Here is an 18,845-nt window from a genome sequence, read left to right as displayed (position 1 = left end):
TTACTTCACAAAAACCTAGTGCAAATGAAAAGGTAAAGCTATGCTGCAATGAGCAGGTTACGCTCTAAAACAGTAATTCTACAGGGGGAAAAGTAAATAAAATGCATTCAGATGGCCATCATTCAACAGACATGGTCTTGCCAAGAAGTTGAACTGAACATGTCAACTGAACGCTTGATCTATTTCACTTAAGGCACACTTTTAACTAATCCCCATAAGTGAATGGTTTCCGTTTGCTCCTTGGGGAAAGAGGGAGAAGAGTAGGTAAAATGCTGCACTTGAGGGCACTACTGGAATGAAAGTCAAACCTCCTTCCTCTTGGTGTGACTCAACGTCTGCTGAGAACAATACTATGGATAGGTATACTATATCTCTGAACTACAGGGTTCTTCTGCCTGTCCCTTATAATTCTTGTTATAATCTTGCTAACTGTTTCTAATACCACTTTCGGCTAATATAAAAAACTGGGAATCTTTGGGAATATTCTTTAGTTAGAAGAATGCCGGCAATTTATGCCTGTGATAAAAAATATGGAAAAAATAAGAAAGTAATGTTTTTTAAAGTCATTATTAACAGATGTGCATTTTGAAGTATATGTATAACCATGAGACAGAAGAAAGGAGGGAAATTTTATCCCTGGCTCCCACTTTCTTCCATCCCTTTCTCCTCTATCTCACTATTTCTCTACTTTTCTCCTCTCTTCCCACCACATTCCACTGCTGCTGCTTTTCCACAAATCTCCAGTCCTAGCAAAGGGCTGAGCTCCACTGCCTCAGTTGCTAGGCAACTCCAAACACTGACTGTGATCTTGAAGGATTTCATGAGTTCACAACTGGAATTTTCCGGGGGGGGGGGGGATGTTGTTAAACTCCCCAAATTTTTAACTTAGGAATGTAATTTTTTTTTTTGCAAACCTCAGGATCCCCTCGTGCATATTAAAATCATCTTTACTGGACCATGGCTCCATTGTGTGGATTTTTAAAATCTATTCTCTAGGCCCCTTATTCAAAATTAGATACAAGTTCATTCTGCACAGGACAAATAAGATATCCTGAGAACGGGAAAAAGGCTTCTCAGGGAGAAAATCCACACAGCTTTTTCCCCCAAACGTCCTCAGGATGCCTTATTTCAGTTGAAGCCATCTTTTTTTGAAGACACCAAAAAGTGGACTTTTCCCCTGCAAGTTGTTTCCTGCAAGCTGGGTGGAGCTCAGGAGTTGAGGAGACATCTTATTTTCCCCACCCAACCATTAAGTCCTCTTGTCAGTTTCCTCTGCTGGTGGTGCCCAATGTTTTGTGATGTAGGGATTCTCCATGCATGCAGCTATTTGATTAATATTACCCCAGATGTTTGCTCCGCAAGCTCCGATCCTAGGTGCCTTTTCAGCCCCAAAAGTAGATAGTTGTACTCTGCTCATCCTGCCAATTCTGGCAATATATAGTTTTTCCTTTTTTTATTTTCGATGAACTATCTTCAAAGCTAGGCAGACGTGATATGAAAATTGGCTGTGATTCTGAAAGTGTGAAAATTTTAAAAAGGGAACATTAAATTGTCGGAATCGGAAGGATGATCAGAGTACAACCATATACTTTTCAGGCTGAAAAGGAACCTATGATCAGAGCCTGCAGAGCAAATGTCTGGGGTAACCTTCACCAAATAGCTTCACACACAGAAAATCCCTGCACCACAAAATGCTGGGTGCCAGCAGTGGAGGAAACTGACAAGAGGTTTTAATGGGTGGGGGGGGGAAGCCTCTTTCTCCTCTGATGCCTGTATGTGATACTAAAATTATTTCGGTAGTATTTTAAGATCTTATTCCTTGAAATATGAAAAAGGAAAAAAAGGATTCCCTTGCAAATCATGGCACCCTCCACAAGTAGTATCCTTCTAGTGTTTAATGGTTTCTGGACATCAAATTATTTGGAGCCTGAAAAATAAAGGTTAGCAATATTCTTTATCAGCAGCTTGAGGTGCGTCATAAAAGAAGTGGAAAGGATAGACTATATACTGTTTACATTTTCAGGTTAAGCAGGTTAAACAATAAAAAATACTCTAGCAAAAATATCTGTATAGTATTTGTAGGTGGGGTCAATCCAAAGGACTATGTGCCTCTCTAGATGTATGAGGCTGAGCCAATCACCCACCCACCCCATCTTAATACTGCATCTTGTCCTCAAAGTTAACAACACCATCAATTTCAGTGGGTTACATGGGTTGTAAAAGCTAAAGCTAATACATCTATTCAATGGAACCGTAAAATACCATCCCACACAAACAGATAAAATAAGGGAAAATAAAGAAAAATAGGGAGAAAGCTAATTAGGAGAAAGTAATATCTATAGAGAGTACAGCTTTAATTTCTCTTTGACACTGAGTATCAAGGCAACAGAGTTTTGTAAAATTATGCAAATAAGTAAGTACCCTACAATTCTCAAGAGAAGAACGTGACCTGCGGCTGACTGTTGTTACTGTCACAGCCTTGACTGAATGAACTTTAATGTGACCCGCAAAGGGCTGTCCTTCAAGTGAATAAGAATAAGCAGTGACAAAGACAACATCTCAGTATAATTATCCTGGATACAAACTGACCAATACAAGCTAACGATAATGCAATTTAAACAGCCATTTAAACTTTTTAAAAATAAAGGACAGGTCCCTTTTTTTAGTTTAAGAATCCAGAAAGACCAGAAGATAGCTGAGAAAATAGTTTTCACAGATGGAAAACTGTTACTTTTGGTTCAAAACAGCTTTGTCTACCACCATTATCATGGTTCAATCTAGTTTATAATCATTTTTCTACACAGCCAACCTTGCAGATAGAATTAATTTGTACAGCCCCAGTAAGGCAAATAAAATATTGGTTGTATAGGTGCGAATAATAGACAATGCCAAATCAAAGGAGAAACGCTAGCTTGGCATCTTTCTCCCTGTCATGCTCTGTGCAAGGTTTTGTTTCGTTTTGTTTTCCTAAAAGAGAATTCTGAAAGGTGAAAACATAACGTACAAGGAAGTGGCACAATTCAGGAGTAGGCTTACCATTTCAATGACAACCACGTCTTATGAATACAAGCTGCGTTTGAAACTGTTCAGTTGTCAAATGCAGCAGAAACACTCAACATTTGACAGACGCCAGCATATGCTATGAAATGTAATATTAAATGTTCTTTGTTCAGATTCAGGCTAGCCCCTTTCTCCCCTGTCCCATTTGTTTCCAGCTAGAAGTCTTGTGGCCCCTGTTTTTCGACCAGGGATGCCCAAAATTGAACCAATCCAGATATCTCAGATTTGCCCCATCTGTGGGATGCTGGGCCCTATACCACCTTTAGTCACACCTCCTGCTTCTTCCTTGTTCTTCTTTCCCGACTTGGGAGAAACAGCAAATTCTATTCCTCACATTCTTCTTGACTGACAGCCTCATAATGACTTGCATGAGAAATTAATCATGGCAGCAGTTCAAGCTAAAACAGCCCTAAGCGAAAAGAAGCAACTTACTTTCCTCTTAATAAGGACCCACTCCTCACCAGCTCTGTTGCTAAATTTCTATCACAGACACTAAAAATGAAGTCTTGTTAAAACAAGCAAATGACAGAGCTGTTAAATCACTAATTTTTATTTCTTTTTATCAGCTATTAATTTTAACACTTAATAATCTTACATTATTTTTTACATGCCAATAAAGATATCCTGTCTCATTTACAGCCTGGGCCTAAGACCCTGACCCTACCCACTTCCCTCTTAACAGCTCTAAGCTGCCAAACATGTTGATTTTTTCCCCAGAATTATTTATTTACAATATTTATAGTCCGCCTTTCTCACTGGAACTCCAAAGCAGTTTGTGCAGAGTAAATCAATGCAATATATATCATGAGACATAGAAATCTTAACAGGCATGGCATATAGAACGTGCATGTATAATGTCTCTTCCCTCCCACTTCAAGTGCCTTGGATGAATTTTCTAGTACTTCTGGTTTATGCCCAATAAAGGTTTTTGGATTGGATTGGATTTCCACTAGTGTATTTAAACATATATAACTATATACTATATACTAGTGTATTTAAATATATATAACTGAATGCAGGACTGTAGCCTGAAGGATAAAATAGATGCAATTAGAAGTAATTAAACACTGCTAATATCTACTAAAGCCTAAGAATGGAGAGTTATAAAAAATACGGTAAATGAAACATCTTAGAACATTGACATTGTTAGACAAAATATGACAAAATAGTACAGTTACTGTATTACAGAATCAAAACCAAAAAAGAAACAGATTGTATGAAACCTCTGAAAGAGATCACAATTGAACTGTTGGTTATCATGGGTATAAGTGTAGAAAAAGGATTCTGGTGACATTACACATTTAGTCACTTGAATGTCTCACTAACTGTAACCTAATTCACTAACTGTAACCTAACTGTAACCCATCACTTATTTTATAAATACAGTTCAGCTGAATAAGACTGAGACGTGCTAAGTTCTAGTAATGTTTCAAATTCATACATGAAACAATTTGCAATCTTCCCTCAGGCACATGCTGCTGCAACTCTTACTGCTCCATTACCCAGAATTCCCCTGTTTACCTGATCGCTGGGCTGCCTCAGCCCTGGTCAGAAAGTAGTGAAGCTGATCCAGTTTATCAGGCTGCTCCTCTAGGGACTTCTGCAGCCATATGGCTGACCCAGGCCCCGAAGCCTCCCTCAAGGCATTCCACTTCTCTATCAGAGTAAAGAGCTCAGCAAAAGACTTGTGATAACCCTGTCGCAGCATGTCTATGCAGATGTTCTTCTTGTACGAGTTCCGGTAACTGGGAATTTAAAAGGGATTATTTTAATCCTTTATATCTGAATCATACTCTTCCAACAAAAGAAATCATGATACAAAAAAAGAAACTCTCTCTCTCTATATGCCTAAGTGACTAAAAAGTGGCAAATGTTATTTTTATCAGTTCTTTTTTCCCCTCTTATTATCTGACAGAACCCTTTCAACAGGGAATGCTGCAACAGGAGTTGAAGAATATTTCTACTAGAACTGCATTATAAATATAACAGTGTTCTGCAATTGAAATCAGCTAAGAAGGTCAACTAAGTTAACCTACACAAAGAAAAAAAAACCTGGCTGGCATTTGTTTACTGAAACACACACTCACAGTTTGCTTAAAACAGTAAACAGTGGCGGAAACTAGGCTTATACTGCATGTCAAAACAATGTATATGTTAAATAGTTTTGCTGGAGGTTATGGTGGTTTGGTTTAAAATGCCTGACATAGTATTTGTTATAACCAGACTACTTACATATTATTTGCCTGTGTTCGATATCTGTCTTCAACTGGGACTAATTTAGTAACACAGAAGTTTAATAATTTTACCTAATTTTAAAACCAAATTACATATCCTGAGAGATACAATGAAGAATTTATACCAAAGTTATTCCACTAATAAACATGGAACAGATATACAAATTAAAAGCTCAGGTTAAATTAAATATCTCCAAAAGGTAACGTATCTTTTAAGGTATAACTTAAATAAAGCATTTAAATGTTTTTCCAAATGACAGGGAACAATCATAGAACCCAAGAGAGTGTAAGGGGTGGAGCCAGAGGCATATTGGGGGACAATGGTGCCCGGGGACAACAGCTGCTCTGGGTGCATCCCTCCCCCAAGCCTCTCCCCCAAGGACGTGGGGAAGGATGGAGGTGGCTCGGAAGGGTGCTGCAGTAGCAGGCCGGCTCCTACCCTGTTTCCCCGAATATAAGACATTCCCTAAAAATAAGACATAGTAGAGGTTTTGCTGAAGTGCGAAATATAAGGTATCCCCCGAAAGTAAGACGTAGCAAAGTTTTTGTTTGGAAGCATGCCCGACGAACAGAACACAGAAAAATAAGACATCCCCTGAAAATAAGACATAGCGCATCTTTGGGAGCAAAAATTAATATAAGACACTGTCTTATATTCGGGGAAACACGGTAGCAGCAGGCTGGCTCTGTTCCGTGCCAACCCAGGTCAGCGAAGGGGAGGAGAGGGGTGAGAGGCGATTTTGTGATCCCAACGCCGGTGCGCCTGGGGTCATTTGACCCCCGTCCCCGTGGATGGTACGCCCCTTGGTGAAGCACAGTTCTCTTAGGCCTTCCGCACATGCAAAATAATGCGTTTTGAAACCACTTTCACAACTGTTTGCAAGTGGATTTTGCCATTCCGCACAGCTTCAAAGAGCACTGAAAGCAGTTTGAAAGTGCATTATTCTGCATGTGCGGAATGAGCCTTAAATTGGTTCAATGACAAGATTGGTTCTCTTCAATTGGTTTACTAACACAGTTCTCTTCAATTGGTTCAATGAGCATATATCGTCAGTGACTATTTCATAAGCAAAAGTTTACAAATCTGGATCCCCACCATCAATCTAAATATATGTTTTCCTTCTGGTAAACTGGGGGGGAAATCCACTTTTTTATAGCTAAGTAGACTACAATATCCATAGCAATGAATGAAATATATCAATTTAGAAGCTGTCACTGTAGCTATAACTTTATAGATGGAAGGACAACATTTCAACTGGAGCTCTCTGATTCAAATTCACTATCTATGCCTACAGAAGCATATAGTTACATTAAGGCCATTTTCACATAGTGGTACATTGGCCAAATATTCTTGAGTGTTCAATTTAATTCCTATTATCTCTCTATATATTTGCAAATAAACATACTCATCATAGCAAACATACCAATAAGAGGCAGCATGAAATTTTAAATTTGTCAGGGAGCAAAGTACTACTAGAACAAGAAGGGTAGCAGAAATCCTTAATAGAAATGGAAGACACAAAGAATCATGTATAAACATTTTTTTAAAAAAATAAGGTGCCTAATTTAAAAGGAAGGAGAGCTGGTCTCAATTCTAACTAAATGAGGAATAAAATATTCCTGTAACGACTGATGTGGTGGTGAAGTCTGCAGAACTAAGTAAGTTTTCATGGAAGAGTTCTTAGTAACACAGGATGCTGGCAAGGAAACATTCTTGGGAACAGAGATTGAGGAAGCATTGTTCCCAACAGGTCTACCTCTTCTTCATCAGTGTGAGAGAAACTGACTCAGTGAATACTTCTCAGAATGGTCCAGAAAGAGGTCATCTCTAGTTTTAAGGTCCTTATAACTCAGTATGAGACCCAGCATGGTATAGTGATTAAGATGTCAGATTAGGATCTGGGAGACCCACGTTTAAATCTTCACCCTGCCATGGGAATTTGTTGGGTGACCTTGGGTCAGTCACGCACTCTCAGCCTCGACCTTGGCAAGTAGTTGGATGGGAGACCTTCAAAGAATGCTAGGGGTGTGATGTGAAGGCAAGCAATGGCAAACCACCTTTAAACGTCTCTTGCCTTAAAAACCCTATGGGGTCGCAGTACATCATCTGTGATTTGATGTAAAAAAAACCAAACCCAACCTTAGGACACTTATTTTGATTCAGTAGTGTCCAAGAGTGGCCCTGGATCTTGACTTTGGTTCATATAAAAGGTTGCATCAAAGAACAGTATAATGATCCACGTAAATCTAGACACTGTAAGAATTAATTGAGCTGTCACGGGTATAATTAAAGGTTTGAATTAAGATTTTGACATAGCTGAAGTAAAAGGACAAAAGACAGACCAAAGCTGAATCACCATATTACACAAGAGAAAAATGAGAAATAGAAACTAAAACAGAGACAGGAGAGACAAAATAAGTAAAATAAGAACAAACCGAATTTTTATTTTATATTTATTTCAAAGTACATAGAAACACAGAAGACATCCATGAACAAAAGTATAAATATAAAAGCAAAAATATATGTTACAAGAATAAAGATATAGTTGTATATAAAAACATTAATTAGTGTGGTGGATCAAAGAGTGACTTTTTCACCTCTCCACATTGCAGGCCAAAATGCCACTGGAAAAGCTGCCTGTTAAGGGCTGTAGTGGGAAGGCAAAGATAAGGAAGTCATCCTCTAGTCTGGATGAAAATTCTTTCATTCACAAAAACATTGTTGGATCCAAGCCCATGGAACTTCAACTGAAAGAAATAAAGGATTAGAAGAGGATCTCTCTCTCTCTCTCTCTCTCTCTCTCTCTCTCTCTCTCTCTCACACACACACACACACACACACACACACACACACACACACAGAGAGAGATATTAGAATAATGCCACTAGGGAGATCTACATCTCCAAGCACAGGCCATAGGCCAGGATTCAGAGTCCCCCAAGCTCTTAAAAGGGGATGTAATCCCTTCCACATGGGCTGACTCTACAATCTTCAAGTAGCTTCTCTGTCGACCAACAGCACTGTCATCCATAGGCGTAACAGCTCGGGGACATCCGGGGACAAATGCCATGGGTGCCTCCATGACAGTCACATGGGGTGGTGGTGGAAAAATTGCCCCCACACTTCCGGGAAGGAGAAGAGGAGTGGCTAGGCCTTGGCACAACATGAAAAAGAGGATAAGATACGGAGGAAAGTGTTTTAAAAATGCTTTCCATTTGGTTTAGCATAGCTAAAGCATCTCAAAAACAAAATATTGTAATATCAAGTGTTGTGGTTTGTATTCTTCAAACCATAATAATATTCCACTTCATTAAGAACATACATGAAGAACATTTTGTTCTGCAACAAACGTGTTCATGCATTATATCTGATTCCCAACATGGCATCAATATTCATTTAGGTTTCTTTACTGCCATCTTCTGTTGGAATGGTTGGAAAACTAGAGATGGCTCTACCTAAAAATTGATAACGGTTTGGAATTCTCTCATGTCACACTGTTCTTAGTTACCCAGGAATCCCTCCATGTTTTGGGGGCCAAAGTGAGATTGAAGAAAAACTCTTTAAAACTTGAAGATACTTGTGTTTTTTTTGGGGGGGATACATATTATTATGGGTAATAGTCTGGCCCTCTATAGCAGGGGTTCCCATCCTTTTTGAGCACACAGGCACATTAGGAATTCTGACATGGATGGAGGGCGCAGCAACAAAATAGTTGTCACAAAATGGCTGCTGCAGGAGGCAGAGCCAGCCACAAAATGATTGCTATAGTTTAACTTTAGTAACACCTTGGGTTGTGATGGCAGCTGCTGCCAAAGCAACCTTTTAAAAAATCTGCATGACCAATCACATCTTAAATGGTCAATTAGAAGCCTTGCTGGACAAAAGCCCTCCCTGGCCCCACCTACTTCCTAAAAACATTTGGTGGGCACCACAAAAGATGTCACCACCATCCTGGGAATGCCTTAAGGTACAACATAAGAAATCCCTGCTCTACAGCATGGGTTACACAGGAATTTCATAAACAATAAACTAACTGTAACCCCCATGCCCAGAATGGGTTGGCCCAGAATGGGTTGACCCAGTAAGGGGTGGAGACTCGGAGCAGCAGAGAGGCTGAAAGAGCTCTTTTGCAGAAGAACAAGGCTACCAGACTCGGACCTTGATTTCTATAAGCCCTTAACACCTTGTTAAGGTAATTTCAATATTGTTGGGAACTACTGGGAAGGTAGTTGTTGTTTTTGCTATGTTGTAAATGTTGGAGTTTATTGTTTCAGGGTTTTCTTTTGTGGTTGTAATGGGTGAGAGTTCTCCTGGAGACCTTCATCATGTTGCAACCTGTTCATCAAGCCCTTGGAGTCTTCAGGAGCCAGCCAACTTGCAAAGGAGAATTTGGACTTGGCAATATCAGTAGACTGTAAATAGAAGGACTTGAAATGCAACCTGAACAGGACCTTGAATTGTAACGTTAAATGTTGATGTTTTAAAAGTGTTAATTGTAAAGAAAAGTAAACCATTTTGTTGTTTAAAATTGTTGTTGCAACTCATTCCAAGTACTGCTCCACAGAACCCACAAGCTGAGGTTACAAATGGCGCCCAACCAGCGTGGGGCTTGGAAGTGAGATTGCAAATATAAATTGAATGGAAGTGTGCAGCAAGTTGGGGTTTTGATCCCCATACAATTGCTTTGTTATGTGATGTAAGTTCAAGAGATGTTGCTGTGTTAATTTGAAACACTGTTTGGAAGTTGCATGAAGGAAGGGATTCCAGTTGCAATCCCCCATCCCTTCTGCAAACTGCTTGGCTGAATTGCAACAATTGCTGTAAAGAGTTTTGCAAACGGCCAGTGCAGCTAAGCTTAAGGGAAAGACAATGTTCTGCATTCAGATGCACCAAATGTGGTTCCTCCAAGTACAGGAATCTTTGGGGAAATCATTGTTTAATGATTTCAAAAGTTGCATTGCAATTACTGTCGGGACGACAGAATTTTAGTGGGGGAGAATGTAACCCCCATGCCCAGAATGGGTTGGCCCAGACTGGATTGACCCAGTAAGGGGTAGAGACTCGGAGCAGCAGAGAGGCTGAAAGAGCTCTTTTGCAGAAGAACAAGGCTACCAGACTCGGACCTTGATTTCTATAAGCCCTTAACACCTTGTTAAGGTAATTTCAATATTGTTGGGAACTACTGGGAAGGTAGTTGTTGTTTTTGCTATGTTGTAAATGTTGGAGTTTATTGTTTCAGGGTTTTCTTTTGTGGTTGTAATGGGTGAGAGTTCTCCTGGAGACCTTCATCATGTTGCAACCTGTTCATCAAGCCCTTGGAGTCTTCAGGAGCCAGCCAACTTGCAAAGGAGAATTTGGACTTGGCAATATCAGTAGACTGTAAATAGAAGGACTTGAAATGCAACCTGAACAGGACCTTGAATTGTAACGTTAAATGTTGATGTTTTAAAAGTGTTAATTGTAAAGAAAAGTAAACCATTTTGTTGTTTAAAATTGTTGTTGCAACTCATTCCAAGTACTGCCCCACAGAACCCACAAGCTGAGGTTACATAACCTTTCTATGGAATTGAATTTTCAATATCTATACCACCCTCCCCCAAAGGGCTCAGGATGGTGTATAACAATACAGTGGCAATAGTCGTAAACATCAATATCAACAACAGTAACAATATCTATGAACAGTAACAGGAACTATGAAGCAACCTACTAAGTAATGTATTAAATAACCTGCCCCTGGCATTATACATTGTTAAAACAATTTTTTTATAACTGTACATCTAATGTATGGAGTAAATTCACAATTTAAGTTGTTTAAATTATCAATACCTTTTACTGATACTAAAATTTAACATCATTAAATTCCAGTGAATAGAATGAAAGATATTCATATATAGCTCAGAAAATAATTCATATTGTAAATATGTATTGAGTACAACCTCATTCCTCTTAAAGGCTTAGCGAAAATTCAAAATACATAAATAATCCAACAACAACAGCAACAACTTTATTAGAATATTAACAGGGTATTCATGAATAATCCAATGTTCACATACATTTCTGAGCAATTTATATTGCATTAACCCAGTGGACGTATACTTTTTAAAAGAAATCAATATAATCTGGAATCTGCAGCCAGGAAGTGAAGGTTGCCAAAGTATTCTAGAAAATCATTCATGATGTATGAACAATCAAAATTAAAAATCTCTGGTGTTAAAAGATCTATATTTGTAATTTGTGACTTTTTCGTTGTCATTTCTATAGCTCAGTTTCAAACTGTAAGATTTTTTTTTTACTTAGAGTGTTTGTTTTTACCATGCTGCTTGGTCTTCATATCAACATTATATTGTTTTAGGAAACAAAATTCACTTCAATTGATGTTAAAACAAAGCTATTCCAATAGGTAAAATGGCCTCTGGGGGCATCTACTGGAAATATAGAAATACTGCAATCAAATTTTGATGTTCAAGCAATGCCTACTGTAATGAGATACAACTGCAACCCAAACACATTCAATTACACAATGTAATCAAATGCACTGGATATGACCTCAACCAGAGGTGGGATCCAACCAGTTTTCACCACTTCTCTAGAAGTGGTTACTAATTTTTTCTGAGTGCCGAGAAGAGATTACTAAAGCAACCTCCCTGCCCAATAGGGACTGGAGGTGCGTGTGTGCGGCGACACCACTGTTTGAATCCCACCACCATCGGAACCTGTTATTAAATTTTTTGGATCCTACCACTGACCTCAACCACTAACATTGTTAATTATTTTTCTACTGATTTCACTAGGATATGAATTGCACTCAATGCAGAATCATAAGAGAACTCATCCTACAAAGTTAGTTGCTGGAATAATGCACTAGTATAGTGAGTGGCTATAACCAAAATGTAAGAATTTTAAAAGATTTTAATTGCAATAAACCTTTAGAATTTTTATAGATCACATCACAAATTTAAATAATTCTAATAAATTATACCAACTATTCAGTGTGGAGACTAGCTATGAATACCATAGTGACTACCTGTGACTATCATAATCCATTAAACTACCCAACTGCAGTCTCCAGACAGGGAATCTCATCTGATTTATTATACTAAACCCTTTTCTGATCAGGTATTCCCTTTCCCCTCCTTTTGTGTACTTTTCTGTAAAACTGAGGTAAAGGGGTATCTTTCTTCTACTGCATCTGAAGCAATGAGTCCTGTCTCATGAAAGCTCATAAAAGAATTAATGTTGTTTGTCTTTAAGATGCACCGGACTTCTGTTTTGTTTTACTGCAATAGGCAAACACTGCTACACCACTGGACTATATTGAAGAAGAACCAACAGAAATACAAAAACAGCCTTACAACAGCTAAAGATCTTACTGTAGAGGACCTTATGTTTCTGCTGTGCTTCCCAATGGAATGTCCAACTTCATTCACAGTCATTTTTAGAACAACAAGATTTGAAGCAAAAGCTTTTTAATATTTGATTGGTGGCTATTTTCCTTATATAGTAACGTTGGTTTCTGAGTAACAGAACCAGAGAGGAATTTCTTTCTGATCCTGAGTACTCTGACTTGCCTTACTCTCCAGGTTTGGCTTCCTCACAGTCGGAAATTTATTGTTATAGGCTGATTGTGAATTTTATTTTAGAGTCTCAAAGTTGGAAAGCAGAACCCAGACCTGACTAGGAAACCCTTTGTAATACATCTTTTATCATTGGCAGAAGTATTCCTCTCTTGCCTTCGTTAGCAAACCTGCACATTTAACTGAATTGTGCAATCAAGTGTACATTCACAGCATGTCAGTAAAGATTCATAATAAATAGTTATGTGCTTCTTTCTTTTATTTAGAACCATAAAACCAGTAGGAACTGAAGAAATAAATTATAAACTACCTACAGAGGTCATTGATTAAATTATTGCAAATTAATTAAAACATTGTCCCAATGGTAAATGTAAATTCATGTTTTGTAAGGTATCTATCTGTTTTATTGTCATGCACTTGATACAATTAATTATAAGTAAAAACGTTACTGATCAATAGAACTTAACGTAAGTGTGTTTAGAAGTGAGGTCTGTAAGAAAGGTTAGTAAAGGAATGCTTATAATAGAACACGTTAACATTAAACCAATTCAAAAATATAGTGTTGGGAGAAAAAGGTTGACACTGTAAGAAAATACTGGTCTCTAAAATCAATCTCTTTTCTGTTTTTGTAGCAGAAGTGATAATCAATTTTTTCTGTAGCTGAATATTCTGATTTTTTAAAAGTGTATTCCATTAACAATGCACAGCAACTTGACAAAAAAGGAAAATCAATTAAGAGTCATGTGGCACCTTAAAGACCAACCAATCTTTATGCTTTAGATAGGATCATGAACTGGTACACTATATACTATGTATATAGAAACACATTCATGTGTGTATGCAGTGCTATCAAGTCAAAGCCAACCTATGGTGACCTGATATGGTTTTCAAGGCAAGAGACTAACGAAGTTGGCTTGCCATTGCCTTTCTTCGCATAGTGATCCTGAAATTCCTGGGTGGTTTCCCATCCAAGTACTAACCAGGAACAACCCTACTTACCTTCAAAGATCTGATGTGATCAGGCCAGCCTTGGTCATCTCATTCAGGGCCCGAAATCACTGATAATTCTTTTTGGAAATATTACAGTAAGAATACCAGTGAAATGCAGTGGACAACATACGTGTGAGACATTTCTATGACGACTCTAACATATCCAACATAAGAATTCATTCACAGAAACAGTAGCTGTTGATTTTTATTTATTTATTTGGCTACACTATAATAATTTAATACCAGTAGTGGTAAAGAAACTCATGGTTCAAATTTAATCTCAGAATCAAATTTGCAAATAGGTTCTAAATAAAGACTTCATCTTAGAACTTTACTTTAAAACAGTTTAAAACAAACAAGTATCTCAATGATTGTATCCTAACGTCTATTTGAAAAACTAATCTACAGTTCCTCTCTAATTTTAATTTTGGGAAAGCATCTTAAATTATTTGTGATTTTGTTTTATCCACAAAATCAAAATCAAGACCTACAAGTCTGCTGTACAGAGTAAAAACATTAAGAACATGGTTACAAGTCATTTTAAGTTTCTACTTTTTAATTATAATTTACAGATACATAGGAAAATTTGCACAACATGGTGGAGTTCGAAGAATGACTTTATAAATTCACTCTACAAGTTCTGAGGCAAATGGAAATTCTAGTTGTATTTCGTAACATTTTACACAGTGAATATTTCCACAGAAACTGGTCATTACCTCAAATAAATAACAGTTGTTTACTTGTCTTTCCTATGCATTGTTATAAACTATTGAGACATAACAAATTTCGAAGACAGCTAAGACTCAACTTGGCAAAAACAAGAATCTACATGAAAAGAAAAACTTCAGTTCAGTGTCCTTCTTTATTAAAGTATGTCTTGTATTTTATCTTTGCAAGAATTTGATGAGTTTTTGCAAGTAAAATTCTGTTTCCTCTACACTTGCTAATAGTCATGAGAATCTGTAGTTTGCACCTTCCCATTAAAAATGTATTGTATTTTTTGAAATTATTCACCCCGCCTTTTATCCAGATCATGTCTTTGAAAGGAGGAAGTAGATAATAAATGGAATAATTCATGATTTCCCATTAAATATGAAACTTTCTTTTGCAGAGTTTAGAAAATGGAACTTCTACATAATGTACAGAAGTTGATTAGAACTTTTTAACCTTTTCAAGAGAAGTCTTTGGTATTAAACGTACGGGCAACTTTTTCAGGAAGGTAAACTATTTATTTGCTATGCAATTCTATTATTCAGTCTTTCCTTAATTACACTTATTTGTATATTACGCAAAGCCAAAATCCAGAAAGCACAATGATATGCATAAAGACATTCATACTCAGTCTTACCCACATACACACATGCTTGAAGAATTACATTCTCATTTTGAATGTTGCTCAATAAATACATGATCTTGGTCAGAAAAAGAAAGATTATTAGGAATTATTCAGGCAGAATAGAATACATATTGAAACAACATTAAATTTGTGAAATCATTAGCAGAAAGTACAGACTGTATCTTCCAATACTATCTATAACTTGTGCTACTTTTCTTTTGGCAGAACCTTATAAGAATGGAGTTTACAGAAACGAAGCTGTAATTGATCATGCTTTCTGTTACAAAAAATGACATTATTTTTTCTATAGAAGAAAATTTCAATTTCAATATAAAGGTATGTATGAACAATAAAGGAAATTAGTAAAACAGGCTCGCGAGAAAAATATCTGAAGCAGAAAAACTAATTTCTTAGTTATTGCTTTACATATTACATAAAATAGTCATAATGAAAATTAACTGATGTTGCTTTTTCATGTTGGACTTTAGTTTCAGTATTATCATTTTTTTAACAGATCTATGCTTAAATATGGTCTATCTGTGACACAGATGCTAAGTAAAAAAGCTCCCATCCCTATAATTTCATATATCAGTAAACACTGCTGGCAAAACAGAAGAAGAAGAAGAAGAAGAAGAAGAAGAAGAAGAAGAAGAAGAAGAAGAAGAAGAAGAAGAAGAAGAAGAAGAAGAAGAAGAAGAAGAAGAAGACGAAGAAGAAGAGGAGGAGGAGGAGGAGGAGTTTGGATTTATATCCCCCCTTTCTCTCCTGCAGGAGACTCAAAGGGGCTTACAATCTCATTGCCCTTCCCCCCTCACAACAAACACCCTGTGAGGTAGGTGGGGCTGAGAGAGCTCTGAGAAGCTGTGACTAGCCCAAGGTCACCCAGCTGGCGTGTGTAGGAGTGTACATGCTAATCTGAATTTCCCAGATAAGCCTCCACAGCTCAGGTGGCAGAGCTGGGAATCAAACCCGGTTCCTCCAGATTAGATACACGAGCTCTTAACCTCCTACGCCACTGCTGAAGTATTCCAAAGAAATGGATAGTGATGAAAAATAGTGCAGGGTAGCAGGAAGATGTGTGAACTGGGGTGAGTAGGAAAATACTTTAAATATGTCACTATAAAGGGGTGGAAAGTTCTGGAAATGGGTTCTACATGTGTAGACATTCAATATGAAAGGCTAATTATTTTCAAGCACTTTATACATAGTGAACCCTGATCTGGACTGCCCAGGCTAGCCCAATCATGTGAGATGTAGAAGTTAAGCAGGGCCAGCCCTTGGTAGTACTTCGATAGGAGATCACTAAAGCAATCCAAGATTGGTGAGAAGAGGCTTGCAATGATGAATCACTCCTGTTCATTTCTTACCTTGAAAACTTTATAAAGTTGTTTTAAATTGGCAAAGACTAGACAGCACTTTCAGACTAATGTATGGTGAAGATACATAAAGACAAAGTTCTTCCTTTTGTCTCATGTCTCTTGAGATAAATAAATAAAACAATATCTGTGTTTGGGCTATATGTAAAATGATTTTGGATTTTGTATATTCCTAGATTCACCCAATTTCCCCAGTTTATTCATGAAGTTTATTTTTATGCAGCAAATTAAAATAGTTTCATAGTTGATTAAGGTCCTGAGTATAATTGGTATTAGTCCTTGAGGGCTTTGTACAATTGCATTAATTTCCTCTTATCTATGCATTTCATATAAGGAGTGTGTTTAGTGCAAAAAACAAAAATTGGGCTGACTCCCCATTTTGCCCCACTCCACACAATGCAGGTTAATGTTGTTGATCAGCTGTAAAAGAAATGGACTAGGGTTTTTTCCTGTTAGTTGGAACAAAGGAAAACAGACATTATGAGCTGAGACAAATAGTTTAGTTTCACCTTTGAAACTGCCTTTTTTTGAAAAGAAAAATGGGGAGGAATGTGTACTGTTCACTAGATCGCACTGGTTCCCAGCCCTTGTGTCTGAATTTACTACTATTCTGTTACTTTAAGAGTGATCTATAGGAATGGTACTGTGTGTTCCAGAGTCTATCCCTCAACAATTTACTGATTTATCACTGAATGTTTTAAAAGACACTTTTTGTAGGGTTACTAACTGTCTGGAGGAGAGAATTTTTTTTTTGTTCCTTTAACAGTGGATTAATGTGATATTATTTACCAGATAATGCTATTTACCTCTGTCCAAAAACAACTTGCTGCTCATTTCCACTCACTGAGCCTCTATTAAAGGTGCAAGACACTTTCTTTAGGTATTAAGTAATCTACTTTTCCCCAGTCTAACAACTTTGGCCTGTGCCTTCTGCTATGATCCTAGTGGAATCGTGACCAGAGTGAATCATTTGGAAATGCAACAGAGAATTCCTTAACAGAAAAGAAGAAAAAAGAGACAGACACAGAGTTCCTAATGGATGGATCGAAATGATCAAAATCTCAAATAAGCTGCCTTCCATAGAAGCTAAGCAAACAAGACTACAAACCTGTAAGGATTCATAGAAATCCTGACCAGATCACAAAACCTGATAACCTCAGGCATCAGGTAGAGAAATGGAACTTCAAAATGAGATCATATAATGGGTTACCTCAAATGAGTGTTTGTGTTAGTTTTCGTGCTTTCAATAGTAACCTTTTAAAAATCTGTCTTACCTGAAAGATGAAACTACTGATAGGGACATTTGGTCAATGAATGTGCACATGTTTTGAATCGCTTAAGAAAGAGGACTACTGTTACAGAGAAAGAATGTTCAGAGAGGACATTCAGATAATAACCCTGATCCAAGAGTACGTGTTTGAGCAAAGAATTCAGACACCATTTCAACACACTTTGTATGAAGCAAATTGTGCCAAGCACCGCTTGCAACTAGGGCATTGATCTTCAAAGTAACAATCACTGAACAAGAGTTGAGATCAGTTCCAATGACCCTGAACCTCAAATGTGTTTATAAAAATGCTCAGCACACAACATTTTGTATAACATCATATGGAACAGTACTTTCTCTAGACCAGACAGTGACTTACATAGAGCAAATGTGCATTAAAATGTCATTGTTGTAAATCTTTACATTTCTTCTGTAAGTAGTATTTCAGCCTTAAATTAGAAGCTTTCAAAAACTGATAGAAAAGCAGATAATTTTAATTACTGACAAACAATTAAATGTTGTAAATGTTACAATACTTCAGTAAGAGAGAGAATTAACACAGGCATTGAACTAAATGCTTTGATATATGCAAGATAAGTAGCAGTGAAGCATAATTATTTCATATCATTTTTAATTTTTAAGTGCCATGTTCCTCAGGCAATTTTCTGAGGAACTTCAGATTTCAAAGAATAGGGCTAGAAACAAAGAAAACAATAAACTTACAGCATAAAACTGCCTCAGAAAGACCTTACTTACGCAGCAGCCTCTTGTTTTGACAGTCCTTTGATATGCATGCCCAAATAACGATCCATGGCACCTTTGCCTTTGATCAAATGCATCCTAAATTTAAATTAAAAAATTAAAGAACTGTGAGGTGATTTAATGTTAAAATCCGCCACATGTATTATGTATTAATCTTTGCCAAGCAAAGACAGATAAATATTAAAATATTGACAAGGTATTTTATCAAACACATTTTGTAAAGATGGTACAAGTATCATTTTAAC

At 37.2% G+C, this 18,845-nt stretch overlaps 1 protein-coding gene across 2 annotated transcripts in view; it reads right to left on the bottom strand.

The window, feature by feature from the left end:
* Positions 1 to 18,845, bottom strand: part of TTC29 (tetratricopeptide repeat domain 29) — a 143,087-nt gene that overhangs the window by 113,392 nt on the left and 10,850 nt on the right. For both annotated transcript variants that reach the window (XM_048508830.1, XM_048508831.1), the window contains exons 5-6: positions 18,595 to 18,678; positions 4,582 to 4,805 (exon numbers count right to left, since the gene is read on the bottom strand). In XM_048508830.1, the coding sequence (XP_048364787.1) occupies positions 4,582 to 4,805; positions 18,595 to 18,678 (308 nt within the window). The remainder of the gene's footprint in view (positions 1 to 4,581; positions 4,806 to 18,594; positions 18,679 to 18,845) is intronic.

Source organism: Sphaerodactylus townsendi, linkage group LG10 (assembly GCF_021028975.2).
Source record: "Sphaerodactylus townsendi isolate TG3544 linkage group LG10, MPM_Stown_v2.3, whole genome shotgun sequence".
Lineage (NCBI taxonomy): Eukaryota > Metazoa > Chordata > Lepidosauria > Squamata > Sphaerodactylidae > Sphaerodactylus > Sphaerodactylus townsendi.
This window is presented reverse-complemented; position numbering and strand designations above follow the sequence as displayed.